The following is a 17376-nucleotide window of genomic DNA, read 5'->3' as shown; positions in this document are numbered from 1 at the left end:
GATAGAGGTATACAAAATTATGAGGGTAAATGCAAGCAGGCTTTTTCTGTTGAGGTCATGGGTTAAGGGTGAGAGGTGAAATGTTTAAAGGGAGCTTGAGGGGGAATTACTTCACTCAGAGGGTGGTTAGAGTGTGGAACAAGCCACCAGTAGACACGGTGAATGTGGGTTTGATTTCAGCATTTAAGGAATACTTGGGTAGGTACATGGATGGGAAAGGTATGGTGGGGTGCAAGTTGATGGGACTAGGTGGAATAGTTCAGCACAGACTAGATGGGCTGAAGGTCCTGTTTCTGTGCTATAACTATATTCTATAACTCTAGGAAATAGATTTTGATGTTTTTCAAACTTGCTTGATTTTATCCTGTTTGTTATGATCTCGACCTAGTGATTGCCTTCAGATCAAAATTGCCACAATGTGGTTGGCTCTGATTTGCTACTCTATAAAGTTTCAAACTGCAGCTATGAAAGTTTGTTACCACATGAACTGCCACATATTTTTCATACGCCAGCAAACAAACTCAGAGCTGGTGTCTGTTTGAACTTGTGTATGGTTGAACTGCATAATGGGTGCTTGCCAGCTCTATCTGTCAAAGCTCCCACATGAAATTTGTATCACCAGGAAACAAAATGTACCCATTAACATCAATAAACTATTGATATCATGCCATTATTTTTAACAGAAAATTAGAATTCTCACCAATTTCAAGTACTATTGTACGCTGCAAGTTGCTCTGATTGCTCAGACACAACCAACCCAATTCCCTTCCTTGAGTGCATATCCAAAAGATAACTGGTGGGTGGACAGTTGGACTGAAAATTGGCTTGGTCACAAGACAGATTGTAATGGAGGGGTGTTTCTCTTTGTGGAGGCGCATGACCTCTGTTGTTTGAGACATCTGGGTGTTCCAATTCATAATATTTGAAGATGGCTTAAAAATCAGCAGAGTTGTGGATAGTGTGGAAGGCTGTCAAATGCCACAACAGGGATATAGATCATTTAGAAATTTGGACAGAGAAACAGCGGATGCAATTTGATCTTTACAAGTGTGAGGTGTTGCATTTTGGGAGGTCAAATCTGAGGGAGGATTACAGTATAAAGTGAACGATATACAGAGAGTACTTTGGTTCAAGTATATAGCTCTCTGAAAGGAGTGACACAAGTGGGTAGGGTAATAAAATGTCATATTGCATGTTTACCTTCATCAGTTGGAGCATTTGAGTAAAAAAATCTGAAAGTCAAGTTATAGATAATTTTATGTGGAGTATTGTCTGCAGTTCTGGTCACCGCGCTCCAGGAGAGATGCAGAGGTTTTGGAATGAGCACAGAAGACGTTCATCAGGATGTTGTTTGGACTGGAGTATATCAGCTAAACAAATTGGATTGTTTTCCCTTTAGAGTTGAAGGCTGACATAAATATATGAAATTATGAGAGGCATGTAAAAGGGAGAGAGAGAGAGATTTATTTTCCCCAGGGAGCAAAGGCCAAATAACAAAGGGCAAAGGATTAAAGTGAAAAAGAGGAAGTTTAAAGGAGATGTGTGAGGTGAGATTATTACACAGAGCATTAGATGCCTCGGGCATACTGTCAAGGGAAGTGATAGAAGTAGAATTGATGGAAAAGTTTACGAGCCATTTAGATCGCCACATTCATAGGCAGGGAACAGAGGGATACAGACCATATGCTGGAAGATGGGATCAGTTTAGAATGGGATCATACTTGCTGCAGAATTGGCAGCCAAAAGGCCTGTTCTTACACGGCACTGTTCAGTGTTCTATATAATATCAATAAATAATAAACTAGGATCTGTGAAAGGGCAAGAGTTTTTGTAGAATGCAATAAGATAATACTAGATGGACTGAGAATACAAAAGATTTCTTGATCTTTCAAGAAAATAATAAATAGGGAACAGAAACTTAGAAGAATTGGTTGGAGGATTCCAGAGATGAGGGGAAAAATCAGTCTGGGCTTTAGGGTAGGAACACAATGGGAAAGGCCTTTTCTCCACTAACTCAGTAATTGAAGACCAGTAGAATAAGTCAGTTAGGGTTGCAGGTCAAGAGAATGGAGGTGTTAATAAGGCAAATCAGGCTTGGAGTTGGGGGCAAGGGTGGTTATTTGGAGAATGGGACAACAGGGAATGATTTTTGGAGGATGAATTATTAACAGAAGGGAGCCTCAAGTTGCAGGTTCAAAGTTTAAATTAAATTTATTATCAAAGTGCATATATGTTACCAGATGCTACCTTGAGATTTATTGTCTTGCAGGCATTTACAGGAAAAAGGAAATACATTAACATTTTATGCAAAAATATACATAAACAGACAAAGACTGCCAAATAAAGTACAAAAGAAAACAAACTGTATAAATAAAAAAAATGAGAACATGAGTTGTAAAGAGTCCTTGAAAGTGAGTCTGTAGGATGTAGAATTAATTCAGAGTAGTGCAAATGAAGTTATCCACATTGGTTCAGGAGCCTGATGGATTAGGATTGTAACTGTACTGGAACCCGATGGTGTGGGAGCTAAGGCTTCTGTACCTCCTGTCCAATAGTAGTAGCCCTGGATGGTGTCAGTTACGTGATTGTACTGGGACCTGAAGGGCGCAGGGTGCTGCATAAATCTACAAGCAGGTCCTAAGCCCATTGGCAGTGAGGACTGAATACTACTTCAAGACAATGAATGTGTCGGGCCCAGTGGGACGGCATGGGTATCTCCTGAAGTGATGCCAACACAAGCCAATTCACAAGTAAAATCTGGAATGGTGTGAGTGCCCACCTCACTCATGGGACAAAACTGCACAAATGAATTTTGTGCGAGTGACATTAAAACCTGTATCCTGCTGTTTTGACACAAGCCTGAATGTGTGCTACTGTCCATCGTAATAGACATTATAGTCACAGAGAACCCAGGTGGAATTTGCGGAACTGAGCAAATAAACCGTGAACACGGCACAAAAACCCTGTCTAATCCAAGGTTCATGAAATTGATTGAGTAGTGACTATTCCTTAGTTTATTTATAAATCTTCTTAAATTATTTCTGAATAGTGGCAAAAAATCTTTATATTAACTCAAGAGGCCTGGCTTAGATTCTCCAATAAATGAAAGCTCTGACTGTGGAGTACTCCCTCTGTAGAAGCTCCAGCCAAGATCTTATGCTCAAATGAAATGGCAACTGAACCCTTGAATGTGCGGCTTAGAAGATCCACTGAGTCACAACTGTATGTGATTTTACAATCACACTGTATGAATGTCACCTGTAGCTGTTCCAAGGAAAGCCAGTGTGTTCATTGTCTCAGAGTAGCTACACATTTAAAGGTAAGAATGTAGTAGGCTGTAAACCAAATATCATTAATCTTAAAAGGAAGGGATGAAGATAACAGACGGCGAGGTGCAGTGCAATAAGGCCACAACACAGGATCGAATAGCCAGCTATCTTTGCAGCGTCGGTACTGAATTTATTTCTTGCAGTTTGGAAAGCTAAACATGACACAGAACTACAAATGGTACAGTACATTTCCATGCTCTGAGTGCATACAATAAAACCCAAACCATTAAAAAAAAGGAAAAATTCATTCAATCTTATTCTCCCTACTTCCTAATGTGGAAGGCACATCCAGATTTCAGTGCAATCATAAATAGTAACATACCTGAGATTTAGGGCATTTGACTTCTCACAGAAGTGAGGAGTCAAGTGTCAGAGACCCCTGACTGTTGGTGTAAGTCGTTTGGTAGCCTTTATACGATGAGTTATTATAATTTGGAAGGTGTTATCTGAAGGGGAGGTGGAAGTAGATTTAATTGAGCTACTGGTGAAGATGGGCGCAGATTATTGCTTAGGTCATGCAAAATGCTGGCACAGGCACAATGGGCCTCTTTTGTATCATTGTGTGGTAACAGGAATGGGGAAATCAAACATGACTGCTATTATCATTATCAAAAATACATATTAAAAAATACACCCCACCTTGAGAGAGTCTGCACAGCAGATCATCTGTATTAGGAGGGGATGAATTGGGCTGGCAATTTCTCTAGCAGCAAGGCAGTGATGTGCTACAATGGGAAACTCCTGCTCCTTCATACATTTCCTCCTTCCACAATACAGTAGAACCACTTTGATGGTTTCTTTAAGTGCTGATTAACTGGAGGCCAGAACAAATCTGAAAGACATTTTACTTCCATTCACTCTGTAATGATGGCAGCCTGAAAGGAAGGAGCTGGTCCACTGCGAGTGCACTTGACTGTTTAAAATACCCTGAGAAATTACTTCCTTTAGCAGTCATGGCTGCCATCCTGTCATTCAAGGCAACAAAATGAAGTAGCTTTCAGAGAAATTGGGCTCAGTTATCTACCTGCCCTGCGACCCTCAGCACCTTCACCAACACCTGCACCACCGACCCTGACTGGGCCCTGCCAGTAGCAATGGCGCCTACTACTGCAGTCTTGAATTCAACCACGAAAGAAGCTCATTACAAAAGGCCAGAACCTTTGGGGAAACTGGAAGGAAAAGATAGTAGTTACCACTTTTCTGCCTTCCTCATCTTTCAATTGACCCAGTCCAGTGGTAGGGCAGCCTCAAAATCAAACGGCACTTCTTCTAGGAACCTTCTAAAGAAGATGAACAAAACTGAAGTACGGGGGCTAGGAGTTCCCCAGTACTTTTCTATGTCTTTCTTGGATTGTGGAGTGTGGATGGAAGGGGGAGGGGTGCAGTGTGGGGCAAAGGGTACGGAAATAAAAGGCAGCAAATACTTAAGAAAATTAACTATTTTTACTTAATTACTTTACATTTAGTAGCTGAATATTATTGAGGCACACTAGAGAGGAATGTTGCGATGACATTTCCCATAGATTTGCACTGTGTAAGAGTGGGTGTTTGAAGGAAATCAGTCAATTACAAAGACAAAAAAAAACCAAACATTTTGATAGAGACAATCAAGACGGACAATACATAATCTAAATCACAGGGAGAATCTGACGGTTCCAACCACCCGTTGTTGCTCAGCCCCTCTGTGCGCTCCGCTTCTACTTGGCGAACGTAGCCAGGTCTGTACCTCTGGGTTCTGACAGAATTGCGATTTTCTCATCATCCTGTCTGCCGATCAATACGAGGAGAACCGCAGAGGTAATATGGTAAAATTCAAAGGTGAACAGCAGGATAAAAATATAGAAATTTGTGGCCAAGATCCATTCACAAATGGCTCCTATGTGTTGCTTTGAGAGATCTGGATGGACAAAAAAAGCCAAGTCTGGAGCAGCGTTAAGGATAATACACAGTAAAGACTAATTCACAGTGACTTAGCATAATAGAGCATGGAAACAAGCCCTTCATTATCACTTAAATCATACACATTGATGTGCTTTCTCCCTGCCCCTCCCTCACACATGTACAAATCTTCCCCCACCCATTTCCATCTCTTTTTGAACAATCAGTCCAACTCTGTATGCCATCTACATCATTAGATGAATTGGAAAATTTATCTGAAGGTTGCCACCAAACCAGATTCTGAATCTGATGCACAGACAGTTTGCTTTTAAAATTACTTCCTAATTTTCACATTAATCCAGAGAGAATGGCCCAACCCCTTACCGGAAGGACATATTATATATAAGAAAAAGAATCAGGATTAACGTCGTAAACACTAATGCCTGCTCTTGTCACTCAAAAAGATCCTGATCGACACTGTGACTTGTTCATTTTCCCATCTGATTCCATATCCTCTGCTCCACCAGCCTCCAAAATTCAGTCAAACCCAGCCTTGAATTCAGCCTGTCTGAAGGGATGTGAAGGGAGTCAGAGAATTTCAAAGACCTACATAAAGATAGTTCTCCTCACCCTAGTTCTAAAAGATCAATTCTTATCCTGACTCTTTGCCCTCCAGTTTAGATTCTCCAGTGCAAATCACCCTTGGAGTGTACCCTGTTGACCTTCCTAGATCCTTGTTTTTCTTAATGCAATTACCTCCCATTTGTACAGACCATTTGTTCTCAATCTCTTTTTACCGGTATATCCCCTCATTCCAGGAATTAATCTAGTGAATCTATACTGCAAGAAAAGCGGATCTTCTTTTTCGATACAGAGACCAAATGAAATCACGCCATAGTTCTGCGCAGCTTTGGTTTGAGCTCTTTATTTCTTCATGAAATAAAGCCAAGGTACAAGTTGTTTGCTGTACTTGCTTGTTTACTTTCTCTCTCTCATGAATCGGAATTGACATTCGCTGGTGGTTCCTATAGCTCTCCAATCATCTTCCTGACGATATTATAAATACGGTATTTATTCCATCATTATATAACCGTATTATTATTAGCCTTATCATTTAAGAAAAAGATGATCAGATTTTAAAATTTTTCATTACAATGTACATTCATTGATTACTTTGGAATACAGTGGATTCCATTTTATTGGGACAAATCAGGACCAGTGCATTTTGGTCCAATTAAGCAGCTGCCCCAATTAGTCAAAGTTTCATGAAAATAGATAAAAAGATATGACAAAGACGAACTGCCATTTAACTGAGTAGAAATTTATGTATTTAAATAAAATATGGAATAAATTAGAACACTACCAATACTTCTACAATACTATAAAACTGTGTATTACTTCCTAATAGTTATCAACGGAGGAATTCATCTGCCATGTTCTTTTGATTGACTATAAATTAACAAAACCGACGCAGACATCTAAATGGACTGCCTTCATAGAACGCTTTAGGTGATTGCATCCTCCAAGTCTTCATTTTCATTGGAACATTCAAGATGGTTATCAATTGCATTGTAATTCCTAACTAGATGAAGAAGTGAAATCGATTCATTTTCACTTCCGGTTGTTTGGGGCATCTCCAAGCCTGAATGCTTGAAACTGCGGTGAACAAAACAGCTCTCAATTATCTTACTGCTTATTTCTCACCAACATTCAGTGACAAAAATCACTGCTTTTTGCACACAGGCACACGCAACTGATGCTAATTAAAAAACCATCACTCTAAGCACGGTCTAGTGTCTAATGGCCACGCAAGTGCGTGTGGCTGACGCTAGTTAGAAACTGTTTAGCAACAGTCTCCTGCCTCAATGAACAGAATCCACTGTATTCCTTTAAATGTTTTCACAAATCATCCATTGGCAAGTCATTAATTTAATTTCCTATCTAACCTATTCAAATCACGCATAATTAGCTTCACTTAATGGGAAGACTGCCTTTTTTGCCTGGACTGTATGTATCCCTTTCAAACTGGATATATTTCATTTCAATTACCCTTACTATGGGTTTTACTATGGGATTAATGATCAATCTTGTCTTGTTACAGAAAATATGTCTAAGATGGTCCCATGCCACCTTGCTTCAGAAAATTACATTCTATGTATTTTTTATATATATTCTATACATTGGAATGGTACATTCCAAATATATTCTATGAATCCATCCCTAAACTGCTTTTGCCTGTTTAATCTGCCTTCATAAAAATGAAAATCCCCCATATTTATTATATTATTTTTGGCAAAATCTCTTTTTATTTCTTAATTAATTTTATTTCCAATCATGGCGATAAACTAAATCTGTTTATTTTTATTCTATTTTAATTGCCACTTATGTTGATACTATTTCTTGTTTTCTTGTACCACCATCAAACACGACAACACCTCATCTTATTTTTAAAAAATCAGATGCAATGCCCAACCAGCCTTCTATCTCCTATAACTTGCAGGTTAACTATTCAACCTTCTTTCTATCATGAGTGTTGAGCCAAAGCCATGTATGATTCCTTGTAACACACACTAAATGCTGGAGGAACTCAGCAGGCCAGGCAGCATCTATGGAAATACGTACAGTCAGAGTTTCAGGCCAAGACCCGTCAGCAAGACTGGAGAAAAAATGCTGAGGAGTAGTGTTGAAAGGTGGGGGCAGAGGAGGGAGAAACACAAGGTGATAGGTGAAACCAGGAGGGGAAGGGGTGAAGTAAAGAGCTGGGAAGTTGATTGCTGAAAGAGATACAGGACTGGAGAAGGGGGAGTCTGATAGGAGAGAATGGAAGGCCATGGAAGAAAAAAAGTGGGGAGGAGCACCAGAGGGAGGTGGGGAGCAGGTAAGGAGAGAAGGTGAGAGAGGGAAAAGAAGATGGGGAATGGTGAAGTGGGGGTGCTATTACCAGAAGTTTGAAAAATCTATGCTCGTGCCATCAGGTTGGAGGTTACCCAAACGGAATATAAGGGATTGTTCCTCCAATCTGAGTGTGGCCTCATCACGGCAGGAGAGGAGGCCATGGATAGACATATCGTAATGGAAATGGGAAGTGGAATTAAAATGGATGGCCACCGGGAGATCCTGTTTTTTCTGGCAGACGGAATGTAGGTGCTCGGTAAAGTGGTCTCCCAATCCACATTGGGTCTCACTGATATACAGGAGGCCACACTGGGAGCACCAGACACAATAGATGACCCCATCAGACTCACAGGTGAAGTGTTGCCTCATTTGGAAGGACTGTTTAGGGCCCTGAATGGTAGTGAGGAAGGAGGTGTAGGGACAGGTGTAGCATTTGTTCCATTTGCAAGGGTAAGTGCCAGGAGGGAGATTAGTGGGGAGGGACGAATGGACAAGGCAGTCACGTAGGGAGCGATCTCTGTGGAAAGTAGAAAGTGGGGCAGAGGGAGGGAATGATGTTCTTGGTGGCGGGATTCCATTGGAGATGGTGGAAATTGCGGACAGTTATGTGCTGAACGGGGAGGCTGGTGGGGTGGTAGGTGAAGACGAGAGGAATTCTATCCCTAGTAAAGTGGCAGGAGATGGGGTGAGAGCAGATCTGTGTGAAATGGAAAATGCGGTTGAGGGCAGCGTTGATGGTGGAACCTTTCTTGTATTGTGTTTCCCTCTGAGCCACTAATTCATCCATTTTATTATGAACACTTTACATATTTGAATACAATGTCTTTATCTTTAATGCTGTATGACTTGCTAGAGGTGGTAGTATTTCCATGTTGCCCTCTTCCTTCTGTTCAGGAGGGGAGTAAATTTTTATAACAAATAAAGGAACTAAATATATGTTAGCCAAATTTGCTGATGAATCAAAAATATACAGGAAAGCAAGTAGTGAGGAGACTGCAAAGAATTTGCGAATTGATATGGGCAGATTAAGCAAATGGACAATATATGTTGGCCGACTGTGTATAATGCATGGAAATAAGAGGTTATCCAGTACAGTATAATAAGACCAGGAAAACAGAATATTGCTAAATAGAGAGACTTGTTGTACAAAAGGATATAGGTGACTCCATACAAGAAGCTAAGAAGTTAATATGCAGCCACAGGTGGGAATTAAGGAAGCAAATGGAGGATAGCCTTTAATGTAATGGGGGGGGGGAAGTATAACATAAATATGGGGAAGTCTTACAAGTACAAGGTGAAGGTACTTGGAGGACTGCAAACAGTTTCATAAACAATTCTTATTTATGTTTGCATTAGAGGGAATTCAGAGAAAGTTTACTAAGATGAAAGGTTTGTTAATTGGGAAATGGATGCAGAGATTGGGATTCAGAAGACTATCACATGACCTTATTGAAACATTTATAAGACACTGAATGGGATTCATAGAGCAGATGCTGAAAATGGTTCAGGTTGTGCTGGTCTGGGCTGCTTCATTTTCTGAGGAGGTGAAATGGAATTGAACATGGTGAAATCACCAGTCAAACTCTTTGAATGTGTTAACACTACTCTCACGTTCCATGGGAAATGTAGTTTCGAATGGTTCCTTCTGTACATATCAAAGCCTCCGTGCGTTTACTACATTTACTGATTCTGGCTCCAGAATTACCTGGTAAATTAGCTTGTGCGGCAGCTGGATGGAGTCCACACTGTGAAACTCTGAGGCTAACGCAGTTGGGAGACCCACACACGTACATTCACTCTCCGGTGTGAGTCACCAGACTGTGTGCAAATGCCCAGAATCAGTTTATTTGGCTTTCCACCCCTGCACTGTGACACCAACTAATGCAGCAAATGGCATGGACAGATATTACATGAGCTTGGAGGATTCCTTTCCAAGCAAGACATTTTTTGCATTATGGAAAAGGGCAAGCAGGTAAGTATTGACTATTTAAATAAAACCAGCAAAACCACGATGGGCTGAATGGCCCACTTATATTATGTAAGGCCCCATAATTCTGGAAATAAATGTTCTGTGCATTCATCTTCCTCTTTCATTCAGTTTAATCAAAGCCAGGAGCAGGGTTGAAAGCCACTCATCATCAAGAAAGGATACAACTGATAGAAAAGATCACTTGAAGGCTGCTCAGCACTCCACGTATCGGCACCAGTAAGTATTCTTTTCCTGTTATACATAGCCTGTACGTTAAGATAGTCTGTAATATGCAATAAATACAACCGCTGACAAAACACAGTGAGGCTCCGAAGTAGTGCAGCACCATGAGAACCGACGGCTGTAAAGAAAGCAAACCATTATTGCGCTTTGACTTTAAATTACATTCACATTAATTCACAAATTGAAGCATCACACACAAAAGGCTGGAGGAGCTCAGCAGGCCAGGCCACATCTATGGAAATGAACGAATAGCCAACATTTTGGGCCAAGACCCTTCTTCAGGACTGAGAAGGAAGGGGGAAGATGCCAGAATGAAAAGGTGGGGGGAGGGGAAGGAGGATAGCCAGAAGGTGAGAGGTGAAGCCAGATCGGTGGAAAAGTTAATGGGCTGGAGATGAAAGAATCTGATAGGAGAGGAGAGTGGACCATAGGAGAAAGGGCTCAGGTGGAGGATATAGGCAGGTGAGAAGAGGTAAGAGGCCAGAGTGAGAATAGAAGAAGAGGGGAGGGGGAAGGAATTTATTTTTGAATTGAAGTCGAATTAAATTGAAGTTGTAATCTTAAGAAATTCTAGCTGGCTTACTCTTCAATCATAATGAGCAAATGAAAGAAAACTGTTTGTCAAACAATACCCAATCTTTTCTGTCAGCTGTATTCCTGCTGTTCCCACTCCTAATCACTCCCAACATTCAACTTCCAGGATTTTCAATGATGTTTCATTTTTATCATTCAGCATTTTCATTGGAATTTCCGTTTACCCCACCTCCCATCAACAGGATGCTCATTCCTTCCAGTTCCCATCTTTTGAGACATTGCATCTGTTTTCTGTCTTCAATTCCCAAACTCATTCTTCCATCAGAGCTAATATCTTTGATTTTTTTCATCCTCTGTCCATCTCTTTAATATAATTCCTTTTGCTGATTTTCTACTCTTCAGTATGGATATCATTTAATAACCCATCCTAATATGCTGCCCCATTCTAGAGGTATTTATTAGTCCAACCAGGTTACTTATGGCAAATATTACTATGAAGTTCATTTTATCATTTTAAGGTGATCATAATATTTACCAAATGGGAAGCAAAGTTAAAATAAAATAAACATTGAGGATAGTTTAAAATAGGAATGGTTATATTTATTCTGACAGAATAAAAATGGCTATATAAAAATATAAGATGGCCATATTGCATTGGCCACCAATGGAATTGAGGGGTGCACATTAAATCGACATTTTACAAAATTGCACAATACTCAAATAACTACCAGTGACTTACAAATTAATTTCAGGAAAAGCACCAACTTCAGCTCATTGAGTAATATATTTCTGATATTCACAAATTTTTTATATTTACATACTAGTTTAAAATGGCAAATTCTGCATCCATCTAATCATTTGTTTATTGTCCATTGGGATAGGAACTAGCCTTTTATAAACCAATTTGAAATGGTTTGGGCAGCCTCAGCAAAATCACTGATAATGGGCAGTGGGGGTCCCACATTTGATGTTAGTTTGACCATTTTGCTAAGAGATGTCCAAGTCACTTTTGAATCCACATCCCAGTTTTAGATCCACATCCAACTACATATGTTCATTATTTACATTTTATTAATCAGGAAAACACTTAACTCTGGGCAGTCAACAACTAACAGATCAGTCATCAATTACATCCCAGAATAAAGTAAATCGGTCACATCTTATTCACAATGACTTACGTTACAGTTTCCAGCAATGAAGCCTCCCACGGAACCAAAGAGGCCAACAATCATAGCAACCTTACTCAATGCAGCATCATCCACTTTTCGGTCCACTACCTGAGCATGTCGAAAAATACACACAATGGCGACTGGAAGAATCAGACCAGGGACACGTTATTAAAAGGGTTACTTTGCCTAATTCTAAGTCATTTGTCAGCCATTTGTTCTCTTACAGACACATTCCCTCCCTTTTTTGGGAACAATTGGAACCATAAAGATTTACTGCTCAGAATATTAATCCCATCCTGTCTAAACTGACCTTTGCTTGTGAAATTTGAACTAATTCTATGAACTTTTGTCTCCATCTCATTCAGCCATTTATGGTTTATTTCCTTATAGGGGATAGCTGATTCTCCTTCAGATACAATGTGCATTCCTATTTACCTTACCCTGGGGCAGGCAAAATTGCAGTCAGTGGGATGAGTTGTAATATAAAAGTGGGACAAAATTGAAAAGGGTGACGGATACGGGACTGAAGGTGTTATATTTGAATGCACACAGTATACAGAATAAGGTAGATGATCTTGCATCGTAGTTAGAGATTGGCAGGTATGATGTCACAGGCATCACTGGGTAGTGGCTGAATGAAGATGATAGTTGGGAGGTTAACATCCAAGGTAAAAAGACCCCGACGGGAGTCATATACAGGCTTCCGAAAAGTAGCCAGGATTTGGGCTACAAATTCCAGTGGGAGATAGAAAAGGCATGTCAAAAGAGCAATGTTACAATAATCATGGGGGATTTCAGTATGCAGGTAGATTGGGAAAATCAGGTTGGTTCTGGATCCCAAGAGAGAGAAATTGTAGAATGCCTATGAGATGGCTTTTTAGAGAAGCTTGTGGTTGAGCCCACTAGAGAACCAGTTATTCTGGATTGGGTGTTGTGTCATGAACTGGATTTGATTTGGGAGCTTAAGGTAAAGCAATGTTTAGGACACAGTGACCATAATATAATTTGAGAGGGAGAAGTTATAGTCAGATGTATCTGTATTACTGTGGAGTGAAGGGAATTACAGATCTATGAGCAAAGAGAAGCTGGTCAAAGTTGATTGGAAGGGGACACTAGCAGGGATGATGACAGAACAGCAATGGCTGGAGTTTGTGGGAGAAATTCGGAAGCCGCAGAGTACATACGTCCCAAAGGAGAAGTATTCTAAAGGCAGGATAGCACCACCTTGGATGACAAGGGAAGTCAAAACCAACATAAAAGCAAAAAAGAGGACATATAATAGAGCAAAAATTTGAGGGAAGTTAGAGGATTGGGAAACTTTTAAAAACCAACAGAACATAACTAAGAAGTGACAAGGTGCTGCACATAAGGTGCGGATGATATGAAGATAGGTGGAGGGGTAGATAGTGTTCAGGAAGCAGGGAGGCTGCAGAAGGAATTAGGCCGACTAGGAGAATGAGCAAAGTAGTAGCAGATGTGACAGAGTGTTGGGAAGTGTATGGCCATGCACTTTAGCACAAGGAATAAAGACACAGACTACTTTCTAAACAGGAAGAAAATTCAAAACTCTGAGGTGTAAAGGGACTTGGAAGTCCTCGTGCAGGATTCCCTAAAGGTTAATCAGCAGGTTGAGTTAGTGGAGAGGAAACCAAACGTAATGTTAGCATTCACTTTGAGAAGACTAGAATATAAAAGCGAAGGTGTAATGCCTTAGGTTTTAAAATGCACTGGAGCAGCCTCAGTTGGAGTATTGTGAGGAGTTTTGGCCCTTTATTTAAGAAAGTATGTGCAGTAACAAGTTACGGGATACTCCTGCTGTTCAAAGCTGACCAAATGTGTTTCAGAGGCTTATACTTTATATTAGAAATGTATCTTCATCTGAGAACCCAATGTCAGGACTTGCAGGTCACCTTTTGCACTGAGCCAACCCAGCTTGTCTTTTAAAGATTAGCTTCATTAACAATAAAGATTAATTTTATTTGTCATGTATATCAAACTTCGAAACATGCAGTGAAATGTATTGTTTGCATTATCAACCAACACGGTCTGAGGATGTGCTGGGGGCATACACAAGTGTCACCACACTTCTGGCACCAACATAGCATGCCCACAGCTTATTAACCCTAACCTGTACATCTTTGGAATGCGGGAGGAAACCGGAGCACCCAGAGGAATAGCATGCGGTCATGGGGAGAACGTACAAAGTCCTTACAGACAGCGGTGGGAAATGAACCCCACTGCTGGTGCTTAAAGCGTTACACCAACCACTATGCCACCGAGCTGCCTATAAAATTTAATAAGTTTGATTAATAAGTGTAACCAAGTGGCACCATTGCTCCATCGGTTGACAGATGTATTACCCGCAGGATTTGAGTGAGAAAAACTATTTCACATCAATTGTTATCACTTTTTAACGCATTTTGTGTTGCAAAGCAAAATCTACTTAGAAATGGACTGAGACTATCCCAAGGGTCCTTACTGCTAAAGGGTGCAAACCTTCATACTGCCAATATGGGTTGACTCAGCTCTAAAAGGTATTGCATTAATCCCTCGTATACATACCTCAACCAGTAGAAACAGATCATAAAGAAGCATGGATTTCTCCAGGTTAGGGTTATCTGGAGGGATTTTTCCAACTTGGTATGAGGTAGAGAGGTGATTACAACCTGGAAATATCTATCATTAACTCAGTGTGTCAGAGCATAGCCTGTTTGTGCTGTCACTCTTGTTTTAACATTTTCAACTCGCTCTGACACATGTATAAATCGTACAGCCACGATGATCCAGCACTCAAATTCATTACTTCATCAAGGCATGTTCTGATTAAAATAGTGTTCTGGAGCAATCCATTCTGAAAAAATAAAACCTTATTCGTGCAATATTGCCATTGCACTATACTCACATAAAACAGACACTGCGTTGAGCACCGCACTGTAGAGGGAGTTTTCAGGGAGGTTCATGCCACTGGTGCTGGAATCAGAAGCAAATATGAGTACAGAAACAATGCAACCTATTCAGCAGTGAGGAAGGAGAAGAACATGAATCACAGTATGGCTCCGGATGAGAAATTGTCTATCTGAGATCCTAGACAATCACTGACTCAGGATTAAGTTTAATACCACTGGCACATATCATGAAATCTGTTGTTTTGTTGCAGCAGTACATTGCAATGCAGAATAAAAAATTATAAATCACAATAAGAAATTTATATAAAAAATAAATTAAATAAGTAGTGCAAAAAGAGAGGGAAAAATAGTGAGGTGGTGTTTCTGGGTTCAATGTCCATTCAGTAATCTGATGGCTGAAGGAAGAAGCTGTCCCTGAAATGCTGAGTGTGTGTTTTCAGGCTCCTGTACCTTCTCTTTGGTGGTAGCAATGAGAAAAGGTTATGCCCTAAGTGATGGGAGTCCTTAATGATTGGATGCTGCCTTTTTGGGCCATTGCCTTTTGAAGCTGTCCTTGATGCTGGGGAGGCTGGTGCCCATTGTGAATCTGGCTGAGTTTACAACTGTCAGCAGCTTTTTCCGATCCTGTGCGGTGGCCCCTCCATACCAAACAATGATGCAGTCAGTTAGAATGCTCTCCATGGTACAACTGCAGAAATTTGCGAGTGTCTTTGATGACATGCCAAGTTTCCTCAAACTCCTAATTAAATATAGCTGCGGTCACGGCTTCTTTATAATTGCATCAATATGTTGGGCCCAGGAGAGCAGACATCCCACCTCTCCCGGAAGTTCCGGGAGTCTACCGCATATTAATAGTGGCTCCCTGATGCCCGCAAATTATATACAAAGTCCCGGAAATTGATTTTTTTGAGAGCGAGCATGAGAGATCGCGCGAGAAAGAGCGGGAGAGCGAGCGCAAGAGCAAGAAAGCAAGCGCGAGACAGCGAGTGCGAGAGCGAGAGCCAGAAAGTAAGCGCGAGTGAGAGCAACCACGAGAGAGAGAGAGGGCACGAGAGCAAGAAAGCAACCACGAGAGAGCGAGTGCGAGTGAGCGACCACGAAAGAGAGAGAGTGAGAGTAAGAGCGAGAAAGCAAGCGCGAGAGAGCGCGGCCACGAGCGAGCGAGCGCGTGCGCGAGAGAAAGAGAGCGAGAGTAAGAGCAAGAGCAAGAGCGAGAGTGTTCCAAAAACAGAAAATAAGAAACGTACATCACCCCAGACTACACTAAAGTGTACCCCTGCCTAATAGGGGTCAAAAATAATGACAGTGTTGCTCGCTGCACTGTTTGCAACAGTGACTTTTCTATTGCCCATGGTGGGTTAAGACTGTAAAAGACATGTTGAGGTGAGTTTAACAGGTGTCATTCGTTCATTAGCATAGCTAACGTTATTTAAACTAGCTGGCTAGCGGCTAAGGAGCTACTCTATTGCAAACATCCCACCTCTCCCGGAAGTACCCCACAAATTGATGGTGCTACCTTCCTGAAATGAGTTTTTGCAGGGTGGGATGTCTGGAATTCTCAGGGATGTTGACACCCAGGATCTTGAACCTGCTCATTCTTTCCACTGCTGATCCCTCAATGAGGACTGGTGTGTGTGTCCCCCTCCCCTGACTTCCCCTTCCTGAAATCCACAATCTATTCCTTAGTCTTACTGATGTTGAATGCAAAGTTGTTGTTGTTACACCACTCAGCCAGCCAATCCACCTCACTCCTGTATGCATCTTCGTCACCATCTGAAACTCTGCCAACAGCAGTGTTGTTGCCAATTTTATAGATGGCGTGTGATCTGTGCTTAGCCTCGCAGTCGTTGGTGTAGACAGAGTTGAGCTGTGGGCTAAGCACCTTTGAGGTGTGCCAGTGTTGATTGTCCGCAAGGAGGATATGTTATTTCTGATCTGCACAGACTGTGTTCTCCTGGTGAGGAAGTCAAGGATCTTGTTGCAGAGGGAGATACAGAGGCCCAGGTTTTGGAGCTTGTATATTAGAACTAAGGGTATAATTGTGTTTAAGCGCTGAGCTGTAATCAATAAGCAGCAGCCTGATGTAGGTATTACTATTGTCCAGGTGATCCAAGGACAACTGGAGAGCCAGTGAGATTGCATCCACTGTAGACCTATTATGGCGATATGGAATGTGCAGTGGGTCCAGGTCCTTGCTTAGGCAGGAGTTGATTCTGGCCATGACCAACCTCTCAAGCACTTCATCACAGTAGATGCGAGTGCCATTGGATGATAGTCATTGAGGCAGCTCACCCTGTTCTTCTTGCGCACTGGTATGATTGTCACCCTTTTGAAGCAGGTGGGAACTTTCTGCTGCAGCAGTGAGAGGTTGAATATGTCCTTGAACATGACCGCCAGTTGGTTGGCACAGGTTTTCACTGCTCTACCAGGTACACCATCAGGGCTTGATGCCT

The 17376-nt window shown here is 41.2% G+C and overlaps 1 protein-coding gene across 1 annotated transcript in view; it reads right to left on the bottom strand.

The window, feature by feature from the left end:
• Positions 1-2415: 2415 nt before the first annotated feature.
• The window catches only part of LOC140211833 (transmembrane protein 150A), a 71244-nt gene continuing 56283 nt past the window's right edge, over positions 2416-17376 (bottom strand). The window contains exons 4-7 of the mRNA XM_072282004.1: positions 14920-14987; positions 12027-12157; positions 10255-10432; positions 2416-5250 (exon numbers count right to left, since the gene is read on the bottom strand). Of these exons, the coding sequence (XP_072138105.1) occupies positions 5027-5250; positions 10255-10432; positions 12027-12157; positions 14920-14987 (601 nt within the window). The 3' untranslated portion in view covers positions 2416-5026. The remainder of the gene's footprint in view (positions 5251-10254; positions 10433-12026; positions 12158-14919; positions 14988-17376) is intronic.

This window comes from Mobula birostris, chromosome 18 (assembly GCF_030028105.1).
Source record: "Mobula birostris isolate sMobBir1 chromosome 18, sMobBir1.hap1, whole genome shotgun sequence".
NCBI lineage: Eukaryota > Metazoa > Chordata > Chondrichthyes > Myliobatiformes > Myliobatidae > Mobula > Mobula birostris.
The sequence above is the reverse complement of the archived record's forward strand: the minus strand, read 5'-3'. Positions and strand labels throughout refer to the sequence as shown.